General features: G+C 37.1%; 2 protein-coding genes and 1 non-coding gene across 3 annotated transcripts; all 3 read right to left on the bottom strand.

The window, feature by feature from the left end:
• Positions 1 to 3,076: 3,076 nt before the first annotated feature.
• Positions 3,077 to 10,505, bottom strand: LOC133531634 (uncharacterized). Its single transcript, XM_061869955.1, has 9 exons — positions 10,001 to 10,505; positions 8,780 to 8,897; positions 8,164 to 8,294; positions 7,745 to 7,874; positions 6,635 to 6,789; positions 5,105 to 5,236; positions 4,383 to 4,499; positions 3,767 to 3,865; positions 3,077 to 3,286 (listed from the first exon to the last, which is right to left on the bottom strand). The coding sequence occupies exons 2-9, from the start codon at positions 8,859 to 8,861 to the stop codon at positions 3,161 to 3,163; spliced, it is 972 nt and encodes a 323-aa protein (XP_061725939.1). The 5' UTR covers positions 8,862 to 8,897; positions 10,001 to 10,505; the 3' UTR covers positions 3,077 to 3,160.
• Positions 10,506 to 13,872: 3,367 nt separating this feature from the next.
• On the bottom strand, positions 13,873 to 16,832 carry LOC133531669 (large ribosomal subunit protein eL32). Its single transcript, XM_061870026.1, has 3 exons — positions 16,611 to 16,832; positions 14,984 to 15,093; positions 13,873 to 14,074 (listed from the first exon to the last, which is right to left on the bottom strand). Exons 1-3 carry the CDS (start codon positions 16,723 to 16,725, stop codon positions 13,895 to 13,897), a joined length of 405 nt encoding a protein of 134 aa, XP_061726010.1. The 5' UTR covers positions 16,726 to 16,832; the 3' UTR covers positions 13,873 to 13,894.
• LOC133531810 (small nucleolar RNA psi18S-841/snoR66) lies at positions 15,916 to 16,042 on the bottom strand. The gene has a single exon (XR_009801604.1). It is a non-coding gene; the product is annotated as a small nucleolar RNA psi18S-841/snoR66 (small nucleolar RNA).
• Positions 16,833 to 17,159: the final 327 nt, after the last annotated feature.

Here is a 17,159-nt window from a genome sequence, read left to right as displayed (position 1 = left end):
ATAGGGACCGTGCGCGTTGGAGGGTCTGCCATCTTGTGGTCTGAATCGGAACCATAAACAGGCACATTTACACGTCAAGTGTTTTCTTGTACATAGTAGGTTCTGCCATCTTGTGGGCTACATCGGAACAAAAAACATCACATTTACGCCTCGCGCCAAAAATCTGACGGCTCCTGTGCTGCCCCCTATAGTTCATGCACGCTCCCTATAAATATTTTGTTTATAGTTAATTTATGTCACTTCAAGTGTTTGACAGCTAGGTGAGGTGACCTCCGTTTGTTTTTTTAAAACCATACCATACGAACTTTCGTGTTAAATATTATTGTGAATAAAAGAAGAAGATATTAATCTAAAGTCAGACCAAGATCAGTTGGCAGCGATTTTGATAGCCCAGACAGTACAAGTGTTATTGTAAACGTCAAACTTCTATGAAATTATGACGTTTACTTAACACTTGCACAGTCTGGGCTATCAAAATCGCTGCCAACTTAGCTTGATCTGACTCTACTTATTACACCAAGATGCGTGCGTGGAAGTAGAAATGGAAAGGAGTCACAAGTCACAAACTTTCGTCGTCAATTTATAAAGTAAAATAACAAACAATTACTAATAGGAAGTAAAACAACAAGAGTATCCCCTTTATTTGTAATTTCGTGAAGTAAAGTTATATTATATATATTTTAACGTTAGGTGTCGGTTAACCTAACCTAACCTATTATAAAAATAAGAACTTTACCTAATTGATTAAATATTTATTTAGTTATCCAATTATAACCGATTGTACTGACTAGATTAGTATTATTACCATAAAAATACTTGTTGTCAAGTGTTAGGGACTTATCTAACCTTCATACACCTACCTAGTTTCTACATACTCTATAGAAATTCTTACGTAAGTATACTTAAGTACTTAAAACAATAATTCATATTTAAATCTTAATCCGGATATTTTTAAATAAATAAATAAATAAATAAATAAATATCTTTATTTCGCTTTAAAATGTGGTACAAAAGATGTTTAAAATATATAGTAGTCACACACATTCCACCAGAAACTGGCATGCAAAATTATTATAAAAGTACCTAAATATTATATTAAAAAAAAACATGCAACTTACTTAGTACTAGTACTTAATAGAGTACTTAAATCACATATATAATTACTTAGTAGAGTACTTAAATCTAATATTCTAATGCACTTAAATGTAACGTATTCCTAAAATGTCAAAATTATCAAAATTACAATTATATTATATTACTAATATGTCATAACTACAATACAGATTCAATAACTAATTATACCATTAAGTGTCAAGTATGATGTCTAACTAAAGTAATCGAAATATTCTTCAACAGAGTAAAAACATTCTTGAATGAGCCAGTTCTTAAGTCTACGCTTAAATAAATTAATAGGCAAATCTTTAATGTCATCATGTAGGCGATTAAAAATGTCAATAGACTTACAGTAAGCGTTATTGCTGTACAATTGTGTCTTACGGCCAGGACCAGCAAGGCGATTTGGGTACCTTGTAGGAAAGTTGCATATGTCTTTGAATTTTTTGAAGAGTTCTGGGTGATTCTTGACGAATAAGCAAACTTCATATATATAAATACATGGCACAGTCAATAAATTCAGGTCCCTAAATATCGGAAATAAACTAGATCGGAATAGCAGATTATACAAAATTTGAAGACAAATTTTAGTCTCCTCGCCTTGCGTTGGATTAGAACATATATTTAAACTTTTTTAATACTAGATGTCGCTAGTTGTGCCTAATTGATGTAAAAAAAATTCATTATTACGCCATCTGTTGAATATATTTAGAATGACAAAATAATATGTAGTCTATTTGTAAAGTTCGTAGTCCAATGGTATTGTCTATGCAAACTTGAGCACTGTTTACGCAGCGAGGCCATACAGCTTTGTATTGAACAGATATTCAGGGTCGTGATTTGTGTTTTCGCATCGTTTGTTGATGATTTTGTGACGTCTTTCGCATTCGTTAAAGAAGAAATCGGTAAATTTGTCGTGGCGGTGGCGGTTTTATTTTTAATTTGCGATGAGCCAGGTTTCGCTGGTTTAAGTGATTTCTTTATCTTTGAGGTTGCAGCAAGCTTCTCTTTCGCGCGCAATGCAGTGGTCCGTTGGGTGCGCGTAGGCGCATTTGCAGGAGCGGGATGGCTATATGGTGTTGATGCGCTGCTCGAGGCGCCTCCGATTGGCGTAGACGGGGCACTGTTGTTATTACACGCGTCCACCAATTTAGTTGGGCCGTTTACTTTTTGTGCTGATATAACGGATTTTATTTGGTTTAGTTCTAGCATAATTTCATTTAATTTAGTAAACAAATCACAAACTTTTTGCTCTATTGGCTTCAGAACACTAGTCAGAAGGATTTTTACACTGTCACTTTCACTTGAATGCGTTACAACAAGTGCTCCGCTTCTACTTGCCCAATAAACTAGACCATTGGCTATCCATTTTCCATGTATGATACTTATGGTCGTACTTCTAAAAACAACTCTTGATACGTTGACGCATTGACAGACTTGTTATACTAGATGTCAGTAGTGGTATTCGATCAAAGCGTCATCTGTTGGATATAGATAGAAAAAAAGGTTCCCAATAACTATCTGTTGGATACCGGGTATGGCCTGTATCACGAGCAAATAATTAAAACATAAATTGTACGCCTCAAACGATAAAACTTTTGTTTAACAACTTATTATAACGTCATAAACATATTAATCCTTTGGACTACCTATTTTTCATACAAAATAAGTATTGTCTTCTTTAATGTACGCTAACATCATTGTGATTGACGTTTCCCCGCTTTCATTTTAAAATTTCGCAATACATTGCGTCTTATAAAAAACTTAAAGTGTACTAACAATGTAAACACAAGTTATTTTTAAAAGTCGTTGAACAAATGTTAATCAGTTTTAGGAGTACAGCGTACAGTTAAATTTTTTGCTCATGTTATAGTAGACCCCATCCGGTATATGATAACTTCTTTTTGTTCAATATTTTTATTACCTGGTCACGAGACCTTTAAGCCAATGTTTATAGGTACTATTAAGAAATACTGGTTTTATCTATTTTTTCATAACAAACTTTGACTAATACAATATTTCACAAAAGAGACAAAGAGTCTGTAGTTTAAGCGAACTTGGAGCACTGTTTACGCAGCGGCGGCGGTGCGAGTCGCAGAGAGGCGATACAACTCTTCGTGTTGGACAGCTCTTTGCGTAGACGAACGATGTCTTGCTCCGCTTGCCGCTTACGCTGGAAGAAGAAAAGGAGCTAAGAATCCTGCTCCTTTGGGAAGAAAGAATATGAGATGGGATAAAAAATGAAGCTGAAATTGGGACTTGTGATCCCTAGATAAAAACAAAAAGCTAAAGGATTATAAGGTATAAGACCGCCTTATTGTTTACATCTACTTCTGGTACTGTTTTCTCTCTGTATTGTTTTTATTGAGGTGTGCAATAAAGAGTATTTGTATTGTATTGTATAAGCAAGGTCAAGTCTCAGTAGTTGTAGTGCGCATTATGCTATTTGGCGTAACTTGCAGCGCATAATGCTCAAAAGATTTCAACGCAAGGTGTCAATTACCATTAAACTTATTAACGAATCCTTTCGGATTTGTTATGATAAGTAAAAAAAACTTACAGAGATATTTAATCCTGAACATTTCAACTTAATATGGAAGCTCTACATTAACGTTACGTACTGTTCTGTTATGTACATGTATCATTTACATACCCTCTGCTCGTTCGCGAGTCTGATCTCGACCTGTGCCACGCGCTGCCGAAGTTCTGCAATGTCTCGCATCAACCGCGCTGCCGCTAGTTTGCTGTCAGCCTGTGGTATTACATTATAGTCAATAAAAACTTGCTGACTAAGTATTTTTTTAACCCGATATAGCATATGACCCGCCTGATTGTAAGCGTTCGCTGTATGGCCTTGAAAGCCAGCAACTCCAAGGGCGCATTGCCGGATTTAAGCCACCACCAAGTATTCCAGAAACTTCATGAAACTCTGGGTGGTATTTTTACAAGAAAAACTCCAGTATTGTTTAAATACTACCCCGATCAGGGAGCATTTACCCTGAAACGGCCCGAAAAAGCGACAAAATGGCGGCGCAAGCCGAACTCAGTTCACTCAGGAGCGGCTAATCTATATATAAAGGCCCAGGGCGCCCGATCTTTAAAATCGCCACTGACCCCATTACTACCACGTCACTCTTCTTTAGACCCTGTAGTTATCTTTATGTAGTCGCTAACTTTTATAGACGTAGCTGGCTAAACCTATGCCAAATTGCTGTCAGTTTCAGTATACTGACTGATACAGGAAATTTAAGGGTTTGTAGGATACTCACAGCACGGGAAGGAGCGTTTTTGGCGACGTTTCTGCTGACGAGGTTGGGCAGCTCGGACACCGAACACGTACTGAAGAGGCTATCAGAGGGCCCCGCCTTTGTCACACCTTGGATCGCCTGCCCGTAAACCAGAGAGGTTAAAATATTGTAAACTTCTTCAATTAATATTACCTCCATCCAAGACATTGCCTTTCTCCCATTATTAAGGATTAGATTTGGTATAAAATGAAAAAATCACTGTTTTATAATCTATGTAATAATTGGCATGGTAGGCAAATAGGCAATAGTACCGGTGTTTAAGACAAGCACCCATCGTATAATAATAGTCATTATTGATATTGGCGTTAAAAAAAAACATTAGTGACGAAAAAACCTCGAAAATTAAATCGTATGTCGCGACATCTATTGCAAAGTAGCAGTACTGACACATTCGCTACTTGACGGCCGTGACGCTAGATGTCGACCACGAAAATAATAAGCGTTTTGGTAAGAAAACTGATGTACGGAGTGAGCACCCTATGCTTACTTACTTATCTATGGCCATACTATCTTATTTCACGAGTCATGATAATTTGAATAGTATAGTCAAAGAAACATTGTCCAAATTACACGCCACACCTTACGTTTGAAGATAGGGCCATCTAGCGTCACATGGCCAAGTTATACAAAACAAACACTGAAGTTCTGCTACTCTACAATAGATGTCACTACGCTACATGTACCTGCGCGACTGCGGTCCTAGCGTGCTGCACGTGGTGCGCCTCTTCTTTCAACAGATGGCGCTTCACATGCTCTATCTCCGCGGTCAGTCCTAGCTTTTCTTTTTCAAGGCGCAGATTTGATTGTTTCAACGCCTAGAATTAAACTTGATATTAATTTCCATATGTACATTATGTACTTAAATAATGCTAACTAGAGTCATATAGGGAGCGTGCATGAACTATAGGAGGCAGCACTGGAGCCGTGAGATTTTTGGCGCGAGGCGTAAATGTGATGTTTATTGTTCCGATGTAGCCCACAAGATGGCAGAACCTACTATGCACAAGAAAACACATGACGTGTAAATGTACACGTTTATGGTTCCGATTTAGGGCACAAGATGGCAGACCCTCCAACGCGCACGGTCCCTGTAGGTAATAGCATAGAGAAATATCTACACTATAGTGCTCCCTCCATACATCAGTTTTCTTAACAAAACGCTTATTATTTTCGTAGTCGTCAAGTGGCAGCGTGTCATCTAGTGTCAAGTATCAGTACCGCTACTTGACACTAGATGTCATGAGTGGCGCGACTGACGAAAAGTGTATTGCTCAACAATTTACATCTAATATTACAAGCAGAAGGATTTGAAAATAGAGTTTCGGTTAAACCGGTCATATACTATTAGCTGAAAACTGTTAAGCATTAGACTTGTCGTTCGTCGCGTCATCTACGGTTAAGTAGCATGACTGATAAATCCGCAACTTGACGCTATATGTCGACTACGAAAATAATAAATAATAGGGTCGGCAACGCGCATGTAATGCCTCTGGTGTTACAGGCGTCCATAGGCTACGGTGACTGCTTACCATCAGGCGGGCCGTATGCTTGTTTGCCACCGGCGTGGTATTAAAAAAAATAAGCAATTGGGTAAGAAAACTGATGTATAGAGTGAGCACTCTAATATGCTTAAGTGAGTAAGCTATGTCATAATGGACAGGGCATACAGAGCCATCTAGTTTACAGACGCAAATTTTCCAAAGCATATGGGAGTCGTTGAAATCAAGAGAGAGGCCTTTGCTCAGCAAGTGGGACACTCAAATTAGATCGTCTAGTAAAAAAAAAAGTTTTGTCTTGCCTTACCAACTTATAGATAGGGCTTATCGGTATTATAAAAATAAAATAAAATAGCCTTTTATTTCTTGCGAAATTTTAACATTGTTGTTTAGAATTAAGTCTTAAGTTCACTTATAGTTTTTTTAACGTTAGTTCTAAAATTATTTTAAAATGAAGCAAGAACCCCGTCTTCGCAGGTGAAGGCCTCCTCCAGAGTTTTCCACTCATCTCTATCTTGAGCTATTCGCATCCAGTTTTCACCAGCGATATTTTTTATTTCGTCTCCCCATCTAGTAACAGGTTTTCCTATACTTCGTTTTCCTAGTGGCCCTTTCCATGACGTAACATTTTTGGTCCAACGCTGGTCCGTTATTCGTGATACATTATCGGTATTAACACACTATAATATTGATAAACATTTTTTTAGTTCATATTACCTTTAACTTCTCCTTCTTCTCAGAATGGCACTCTTCTACTCGCCTCTTCAGCTTCCTTCTCAGTTCGTCAAGAAGCGTGGAGAGTGTAAGTCTATTTGACTCAAGCTCTGCTCGTTGCTGCACGATTGTATTTATTTGGTTAAGCAGTTTGATGCCTGTAACATTTTACAGACAGTATTTTAAGTTACTGGCCATTTAAATAAAAAATAAAAACAAACTTGGTGATAATTTGAATGGGCAAAGTTACAACCGATTTAAATTTATCATAAGGAAAAATAATGACTATTACATTTTTGTGATTTTTGGCCGTTGTTGCTGTTGGTGATGCCTACGTTTTTACCAAGGCATCAACATGGCACTGGTAAATACGAGTACGTAGGACACTAGATAAGTTTTGCAATAGACAAATATGAAACAATGACCTATCACATATATTTTTTTAAACTATGTTTCCATAGACAATGTTTGGGCGGAACCGTTTACTTTTTTTTTAATTTACTTATTAAAAATAGATTTAAACTTTGAAAACGTCGGCGTGGGCTAAGGGCGATTTACGCATATTTTATTCAACATTTTCATTTCATACAAAGTTAAGATTTTTTAATAAGTAAATTTAAAAAGAAAGTAAATGTTTTCGAGCCAGTCATTGTCTATGGAAATATAGTTTTAAAAAGTATATGTGATAACCCACCTGTTTGTTTCATATTCGTGTATTGCAAAACTTATCTAGTGACCTATTGTATCTCTGTTGAAGAAGAACTTGAAATATTAAAATAAAATATTAATGTATATTTTTATAGACTATAAAATCAATAGTTTACCACGCGAACCTTAGGCTCCGATGATCTGTAGGGACGACGTTTTTATTTATATTGTAATTTAATACTGACACTACGATTTTAATTTGTATTGATAGCAACTTTCCCCAACATAGCACTTCTAAATTAATAATGTCATAAAATATTCGTTATGTTTGCACCACCTCATTAAAATTTTTGGTGTTATAATTCTAAACACCAAGCAAATAAATGAAATAAATTTTAATATATTTTGATTCGTTTATAAAGTTGAAATTTTCTACGCGGGCAAAGTTGACGTTTTATTACTCACGCTGCTCATTATGTCGTAAGCGATGTGCGGCCGGCTGGAAGCTGGCAGGAAATTCCGGGCTGGGCGCACCCGAGTCATGGTTGGGGTACGAGCTCGGCGCGAAAATAGGAGGGCTGGAGTCTGAAGAATCCTGGGGAATTTATTGTTTTTTTAATTCCACACAGGTGGCAAAAAAAGGCAGTGCTGCTTACTACTACTACTATACACTACTTACTACTTCTACTGCTCACTGTATCTGTACTATTTACTTTTAGGACTTAAACAGAGCACTCATGCCTTTTTTTGACTGAGCGTTAGCGAAGATCTCCGTTCCAGCTTTAGGGAGGAAAAAATGCTTTCGCATGTCCGGATGTTCTCCTCTATGGCCCATAAACATATTTGTTAGAAATTGAATTCCACTGGTTTTAGTTCCCACTTACGAGAGGCTTGTACTTGGGTAGTTCATCGCTGGTGAAGCGAACCGAATGGTGCGTGGTGCGAGTCAGCTTATGCTGGATGGGGTTAAAGGTCTTCATCGCCATCTTGGACTCTGCGGTTGGTAGGGCTGGTGCTGCGAGACAGCGTTAAAAAATAACTGAAAAAATTATTTAACATCCTGTAAATTGAACAAACTCTTTGAATCTTAAACCAAAAAAACTTGGCCATAATCTCAGTAGGCAAAGTTACATTATAAAATTTGTTAAAAGGTCAAGTTGTCATATAAAATTTTGACATCAATTATTATTAATTTAAATAAGCTTTCAAGTAACTAAGGAACATCACTATTTCATCGTAGTTTGCATTATATAATTAAATTTATTACTATACAAGGGCGTCGACAAAATTGCAAGTAAACTTCAATGAATCGAATACCAATATTGCCAAGTTTTTCACATAAGCAGTAAAACAGTAATATTAATTTACTTTTAGAAATTAGAACAAATTAAATTATTTTTAGAAAATTTTAATTAAAAATTGAAAAACAAAATGGGTGGCCACGGTTGGAAATTTATTTACTTATTTAAATTATTTTCTTATTGGCTGTTTTATGCCTACCTGGGATGGAAACTCTATGAAAAATATATTGTGGGTAGTATTTAATCTTGACAACTGTTTGAAACCGTGGTAATGATGTCATCGAGATTGGTCGTTTCCGCTTGCATTTGAGTTGTTTCTATTAACAAACGGAGAATACAACTTCTTCAGTTCTTCTTTAGTATATTATACCTATTTCGTTAAGGGATTTTTCGCTACTTGACACTAGATTTCACGAGTGTCGCGACTGACGAAAAGTGTATATTGCTCAACAATTCACAACTAATATTACAAGCAGAAGGAGTTGAAAATAGAGTTTCGGTTAATCCGGTTATAATATTAGCTCAAAATTGTTGAGCATTGGACTATTCGTTCGTCGCTGTCGTGACATCTATTGTCAAGCAGCAGTGCTGATTAATCTGCTACTTGACGACTACGAAAATACTTAATAAGCGTTTTGGTAAGTAAACTGATGTATGGAGTGAGCAGGTGAGCACTCGTTAAGGGATTAGAAGGGTATCGACTTATCAAACGTTGGTTTAATTTAATGTCCAATACACTTAACAAATATTTGTATACAGTGTGTATTTTTGATATAACCGAATTCTGAGTGAATTTTTAAAAGTTAGTCTTAATTACCAGAGCATACTTAATTTTTGAAATTTTTTGGCGGCGTATATCATGATGGTCTCTTATGACAGTTGTGACGTTGCGTCATTAAATGCGACGTTTTGAGTTAAAAGTACCTAGTGATACATTGCTTGCTGGATTATTTAATATGTACAAAAAGAAAAAAAAATTATATATAAAACCTATGACAGTGTGTTCATTACAACCTAAACTAACTACCCTTTGGTTATGTGGTCGTATCAAAAATACACACTGTATTTAAGGAGACATTTTTAAAAATTTGGTGAATATTTAATGTCTACACATTTGAAACAATTTAGGCAAAGGATAATCAAATAATTAGATTTAATCACTTCTACTAACTGCATTCATTCATGAAATAAATAGTGACAAAGTACACAGCCCTAAATTAAAAGTACAAGAAACACAGGACATCTCCAGCCAGGGTATTTCATTACTACCGCCGATAAAATATCTGTCATTTTCACTCTTATTCCAATTTCAGAAAGAGCGACCAACTACCTACAGCATCGAAAACACAATCACATTTCAAGCACAACTGACTTATAGTTAATTGCCAAGAAGCCTAATTAAGTTGTACTTTTAACTCACCACCGCTCCCTGAAGAGGTCGCTGCGCTATGATAAGGTTTCACGTAAACAAGGTCTCATGCAAATGCTTATACGGGCTGTTCGGTAATTTCGTTAAATTGAAAGCAGGTCAAATGTTAGAATTAACACGGAAAGTTCACATTTACATTGCAGTTTACTTTACCGGCATAAAATTAAGTATTTTGTGTGGAAAAAGTAAATGATACTTTATTTACTGTATATCTTACCCATCACAATGGAACAATGGTGTTCCGGACATTTGGGAAGCATGCGCGGAACTGAAGCTAACACGTAGCCGAATACCGAACGGATGCTGACTTTGCCCGTGTCATGGGACGCACGCAGAGGCAGAACCCACCAGGGTGTAAGGACTATTGAGAGAATGGAATCTAAAATTAACTAGGCTATTGGGTGAAAGCGACGGACTAAATACTTGGGCTATGGGATATACAACCGGACGTCTGTCTAATAAAATGGTATGATGATGATGATGGTATCCTGTTATCCCTCATTTTTTACGGTCCAGCGCGGCCTCCTTCAGCTCCGCTCAGCCGAGCGCCGCTTCTTTTCCACTGTGCACCTCCAGGTGGTTGGCGACCTTGGCCCCTTTTTCCGAGAATTTTCCAAGTCAGCCCTTGGTATACAATTTTATTTCCGTCAGACGGTGACTCACCACAAGAGGTGTTTTTCTGATGTATAAATATATTATTATTAATCGCGTACATTTTGAACATTTATATACAGTGAAGTGATCATAGTGATTCCATAGTTTGTGTATCGTAATAAGAAAAATAGCTCACTATATAATAAAAATAAATAATGAAGTAAAAGGATTGCGCAAAATAAAAGTGTACCACTAAGCTGACTAAGCTAACGATAGAATGTCGTAAGCAACTGAAAAAATTCAATTTTCATTCAAACTTATTTTATGAAACTTGCCAAATTATGAAATTAAGTATAAACTGAAAATACAGCGACATTGTGCATCAACCTGTATCCCTAACGACTCCGTACCAAGTACGGGCGTGTATCGTAAAAAAATAAAATCATAACCCAACTGTTTTGCCAATATTGTGCCATTCCGAATGGCAGTGAACTGTACGGAACCAAGCCGAACTATAATCACAATCGTTATACTTATTTAAAACGTAAAAGTATACTTAACTATTCCCATGCATAAGGCAAAGTTGAAAATATTCATACAGGTATGGGCAATGTTGCACCGAACCTAATGTTGCACAAATTTACCGCATGCAGATTCTCTCATAGTAAATGACGCGGAATGTGTCGTTTCCCTTGAACCATCTTTGAACAGTCTAGTCGTATTTTTTGTGTTTTAAGTACCTATTTTTGTTAAATATTGTTATTATGCTTTATCGATATATTTTTTAATTTTCTTGGTTGAACAAATAATATTATTTACCTTTTATATCATATAGGTCATATAGGAGGCTAAAAACGTAAGCGATTACCGCCGCCCATGGGCACCCGCAACACCAGAGGGGTTGTAAGTGCGTTATGGACCTTCGGCCACATATGCTCTTTTCTTGAATGACGTATTAGTCATACCGCAGGCGATAGTTTATTCCAGAGCAGGTTTCCAAAGTTGACTGGGCTCGACCCACCTAACAAAATCTGCCAAATTCGGGACCCAATTCTTGACTGTCTTAAATAGAGAGCATGAAATATTATTAGTACTGGCTCTTAACTTTCTATGTTTCAGGGTCCACTCAAATTTCGCTCGCGATCCACCAAGGGTCGCGACCCATACTTTGGGAAATGCTGGGGGCCTACCACGAAAACCGAAATACGCAAATTGCGGGGATCCTTCTCTTTTACTCTCACTAATACGTAATTAGAGTGACAGAGAAAAATGCCTGCAATTGATGAATTTCGATTTTCGCGGTTCGCGCAGAGGTCCAGAGTGTAGCTGTACGAGGCAGGAAGTTTCTGGAGAAACGCGCAGTTGAAGACTGCCAACCATCTAAGTACCTACGCTAATTGGTCCCCAATAATAATTTATATATCAATAATATATCTAACTTTATGTAACAGTGTAATATACAAAACAAGTTAAAATTACTTGACTCTAACTTAACACTTTTGCATTCCACCGTCCCCTTTTGACAGCGATTCGGCAAAACTTAACTTATTAGCTTTTGTCACGCGACCACGCGCGCAGTTACCTAACGATCTTTGTGACCTGCCGTGTCGTGAGGCAGATACTGATGGGTACTGATATGTGGATAATGACGTCATATATGCATACAATGCAATTATCGTTAAAAAAAACCATTAATGCCCTGTAGGATGAATCAGGAACATTTTATTTGATGAAATGAGGTACAGGTGTATTAACAATCATTAAGTAGGTATATCTAGATATAATATTTGAAGCGGGGCATTTTATATCTTACGAGCACGGTGCATGGATAATAATTCAGATATACCTATACCTAAGGGTAACAAAACTATAAAGAATTAAAAAAAAACGATACTACTAGCGCCATCTGCCGACGAGTAGAACTAGTGATACCGTCATGGCCATAGATAAATAAGTAACATAGTGCTCACTCCACACATCAGTTTTGGCATAGATAAATAATAAGTAACATAGAGTGCTCACTCCATACATCAGTTTTGGTGCCAAAACGATTATTATCTTCGTAGTCGACATCTAGCATCGAGTAGCGTTATTATCAGTACTGCTACTTGACACTAGATGTCTCAAGTGTCGCGGTACCAAAACCGTTGTATGGGGTGAGCACTCTTGGTCTTCTTAATTCTCTTTGGTCATGGCCGAAGAAAGATACGCCGTTATCGTATCTTGCGGACTACGGTGTTATCATAGAGAAACAGAAATATAAGTACAGAATGAGTAGTTCCATACATCAGTTTTCTTACCAAAACGCGACTTATTACGTAGTCGACATCTAGCGTCAAGTAGCGGAATTTATCAGTACTGCTAGTTGACAATAGACATCGCGACGAAAGAAAACTAATGCTCAACCATTTTCATCCAATATAATAACCGGAACTCTATTTCTAACACCTTCTGGTCTGCTTGTAATATTAGTCGTAAATTGTTTTGGCAAATGGTGTTATACAGCTCTTATGAAGTAGGTAAAAAAGGTGGGCATTTTATTCCAAATTTCCTATCCTTTTACTTGACGTCGGCTGTGGCATAGAGAAACAAGAAGTACATAGAGTGCTCACTCTATAGGGACCGTGTGCGTTGGAGGGTCTGCCATCTTGTGGCCTGAATCGGAACCATAAACATGCACATTTACACGTCACGTGTTTTCTTGTGCATAGTAGGTTCTGCCATCTTGTGGGCTACATCGGAACAATAAACATCACATTTACGCCTCGCGCCAAAAATCTGACGGCTCCTGTGCTGCCTCCTACAGTTCATGCACGCTCCCTATACATCAGTTTTGGTACGATTTTTCGCTAATATTATAACCAGAACTCATTTTCAACTCTTACGCTTACTCTGTTTATAATATTAGCTGAAAATCGTTGAGCATTAGACTTTTTGTTTGCCGCGATATCTATTGTCGAGTAGCAGTACTGAGAGTTCCGCTACTCGATGCTAGATGTCGACTGCGAAAATGATAATCATTTTGGTACCAAAACTGATGTATGGAGTGAGCACTCTATTACTTCTTATTTCTCTATGGCAAGTGTTAAGTAAACGTCATAATTTCATAGAACTTTGACCTTTAAAATAACACTTGCACTGTCTGGGCTGTCAAAATCGCTGCCATCTTGGTCTGACTCTAGCAGACGCCCTAAACGCATTATCTCACGAACAAAGAGTAATTTATTGTTTTTCTTGGTAAGAAAATAAACGTAGAAATAAAACAACAGTTTATGTAACTAAGGTATCAGTTTATTCGCTCTCCTGCGTGCGCAGACGTGCGCTGGCATTAGTGACGCGCACGGAGAGCTGCTGCGCGCGCGCCACGATGGCGGCGCGCTTCTTGGCGGAGACGGCGTGCGCGATCTCGGCGCAGTACGTGCGGTTCTGCATCATCAGGATCTCCAGCTCGCGCACGTTGTGGACCAGCACCTGGAATGGAAACCGGCTGATTAGAGAAAGTGTTATCTTATCTCAAATAAAGCCTGCCACAGTATCAATAGAGCACCAATAGTCGGGTCCACACAGAGCGAGCATACGCGCGAGGCAATTTCCTCAAGCACAAACCGGCCAGTGTAGACGTGCCTCGACCGAGGCGGCGCGCTCGGCACGTCTACACTGGCCGATTTGTGCTTGAGGAAATTGCCTCGCACGTACGTGCTCGCTCGCTCCCTCTGTGTGGAAATTCTAACAACTCAAAAATGACATATGCCACATGAAGAGTTATAGAAAGTGTTATCTCTAATAAAGCCTGCACAGACAGACTCCACATTATCAAAGGAGCACCAATGACAAATTGGAGGTTTGCTAGCTTGTGGTCTAAATCAAAAACTAAGGCTGCCTTTCCACCAGAGATGTGCGAGGATGCGCAGCGAGGGATGTGTTTGTTAAGAACCAATAGAATCACTTGCATTTGTTCTTAACATACACAATTACACACATGTTACAGTGGAAACGCAGCCTTAAATTTAACATTTACACTTCACACCAATAAACAGGAGGCTTCTGTGCTGCCCCCTACAGTACAGTTAGGCAAGATCCCTATCACTGGTAAAAAGTTTTTTCAGACACATTTTATCACCTCAAAATTGATATTTTTCTTCTTACAGTTTTGGTAAGAAAAGTGATGTATGGAGTTACCACTCTTTTTTTTACTTATATTTCTCTATGATACAAAGTTTCACATTTTATTCCTAAAATGAATAAATTAAATAAATGTACAATATGTGGAAACTTGTAATTAGCTTACTGTTTTTATTTCGAAACCCAATGTTACTTTAGCTGTGAGTTTTCCTAAGAAATAAAACAAATAAATAAAATATCAATAGAATTAGTCCTTACCTTGCGGAAGCCATTGGGGAGCATGTGACGGGTCTTCTTGTTGGATCCGTAGCCGATGCCGGGCATCAGGTACTGGCCCTTGAAGCGCCTGCGCACCCTGTTGTCAATACCTGAAACGTAACAAGTGTTGAGTCAATGAAAAAACTAGGTCCAAGTCATAACTTTTTAAATTTTATATATATTTTAGGATTATTTTTATTATTTTTTGACCACCTGTCTGGCTTGATGAGTAGTGACTTTGCCTATGAAGCAGATGGTCCTGGGATTGAATGTTATCGGAGTACCCACAACACAGGCCTTTATATCTTACGTGGGACTTACTCAATTTGTGTAAGAATGTCCCTATAGTATTTATCTATTTGTAGAATTAACACTGTATTTTTAAGATATTTCAAAGGATTATTTTTTATTAATTATTTGCCAAAGAAAATATTTTTTTTTTATACTTTGTCAGTGGCAAACAATCATACAGCCCGCCTGATGCTAAGCAGTCTCCGTAGCCTATGGACGCCTGCAATTCCAGAGGTGTTCCTTGGATTTCAGCTGACTGGACATAGGTTTTTCCTTCATTTTGGAGTTAGTCTTATATTTAAACTTATTTGTAGGAGTGACTTGCATATTGCTGGCAGATAATGGCCAAATATAGAAAAACCATGAAAATTTAAAAGTATCACAATTTGATTTTACTAAATTAGGTCAGACTGTACCAAAGGGTGTTTCTGTTACATGACGATACTTAATTTAACATCTCCTTCATGATAAAGCAAAAAAAAATTCATGGTAGGTTGGGATAAAAATATCACACTGAAATTTCCTAAGTCCCAGAAACAGCCATCCCTTTGCTACACTCTAATCCTAGATTATTAAAAATGTAATCATTCAATTATTACCATAAAACTAGCAATAAAATTAGAATGAATTGACTAATAGTAAAAATGTATCTACCACTATGACCAGATTAACTATGGAGTTATCCGGAATAGGGTTTGGTAGTTCTGATCTAGCAAGGTAACAAATTGTAATTATCATACAGAATGAATAACACAGAGTGCCCTTGCATACTAAACTCATAGAAAACACTAAACTTGCATACATAGTCAAGGTTTGAACCGGGTACCTCATGATTCAAATCCCAAGCATGAAACCACAGGACCAGACTGGTTGGCAAGTAGAAGGGTGAAAATAGCAATGTGATTCTTAACGCAAAATAATATTTATAACAAGTAACCCATTCAGATAACCTTAACCTTGTATGGTTAAGTATAGAATATTATGATAGTTTTGAAGAAGTGAGGTAGGTGAAAATATTTTTTTGTAAGTTTATTTCTAATATTATTCTATACAGTTTAAATTTAAGAAGAGCTTAGGATTTCATTCTGGTTTAAAATCGTATTTTACATCAGGCAAACGTCATCGTCAGTATTCTATAATAGGATACAAATATAACCTAACAACAAAATATCAGACATGCATTCATGTTAGGTTAGAATAAAGTAAATAACTATATTTAGTTTATTAGACATAAAACGCTCTTAGAATGGTTTTTAATTAGTTCCATGGGCATTAAAGTTAGTACGCAGGCATGGTCAAAATTGGTATGGTTGAACGAATGTTGCACATCTCTTACCTCTCGGTTTACGCCAGTTACGCTTGAGTTTGTCATATCGGTCTGACTGGTGACGAATGAATCTTTTCGTCCTCTTTTTAACGATCGTAGGCCTATATACTGGTCTGATTGCCATTTTGATATTTTTCACGCGAAACGCGGCAGTGAACCACGCGGTGACACGGCCGCACGAAAAGGAAGAAGGAATAGACAATTGTAGACATTTATAGAATTTGGGTGCGTTTTCGATTACACACTAAGTTTTTAAAACAACGCCTCATTAACGAAATCTATAAATTTAAAATCTAATTTATTGTAACTAAAACACTTTTACGATATATTTATAAAAGAAAAATATAGTATACATTTATTTTATTTGGATAGAAAAGCTGAAATTTACGGCTGATTAAAAATAAACCTTAATTGAACACAAAAATTGGTTGAAATAACTATTTTATTTTAGTTTTATATTTATCAGATGAAAATGTACTATCGCTACTTCAAATTAATAATTTAAAAAATTTATTTGCCACTTTAGGAGCGGAAATGCATTTTGTCTATTACTAGTCA

The sequence above is a fragment of the Cydia pomonella genome, chromosome 25 (genome assembly GCF_033807575.1).
Source record: "Cydia pomonella isolate Wapato2018A chromosome 25, ilCydPomo1, whole genome shotgun sequence".
NCBI lineage: Eukaryota > Metazoa > Arthropoda > Insecta > Lepidoptera > Tortricidae > Cydia > Cydia pomonella.
The sequence above is the reverse complement of the archived record's forward strand: the minus strand, read 5'-3'. Positions and strand labels throughout refer to the sequence as shown.

Bases quoted from the DNA above. Each gene is read 5' to 3' on its own strand.
- LOC133531634 (XM_061869955.1), bottom strand. From the start codon at position 8,861: ATGACATCATTACCACGGTTTCAAACAGTTGTCAAGATTAAATACTAC. The intron at 6,790-7,744 runs GTGAGTAATAAA...AAAATGTTACAG, and splicing joins CTTACGACATAATGAGCAGC to GCATCAAACTGCTTAACCAA. The intron at 4,500-5,104 runs GTACATGTAGCG...GTTTACGGGCAG, and splicing joins CTAGGACCGCAGTCGCGCAG to GCGATCCAAGGTGTGACAAA.
- LOC133531669 (XM_061870026.1), bottom strand. From the start codon at position 16,725: ATGGCAATCAGACCAGTATATAGGCCTACGATCGTTAAAAAGAGGACG. The intron at 15,094-16,610 runs GTAAGAGATGTG...GTTACGTTTCAG, and splicing joins TAACTGGCGTAAACCGAGAG to GTATTGACAACAGGGTGCGC. The intron at 14,075-14,983 runs GTAAGGACTAAT...TTTCCATTCCAG, and splicing joins TCCCCAATGGCTTCCGCAAG to GTGCTGGTCCACAACGTGCG.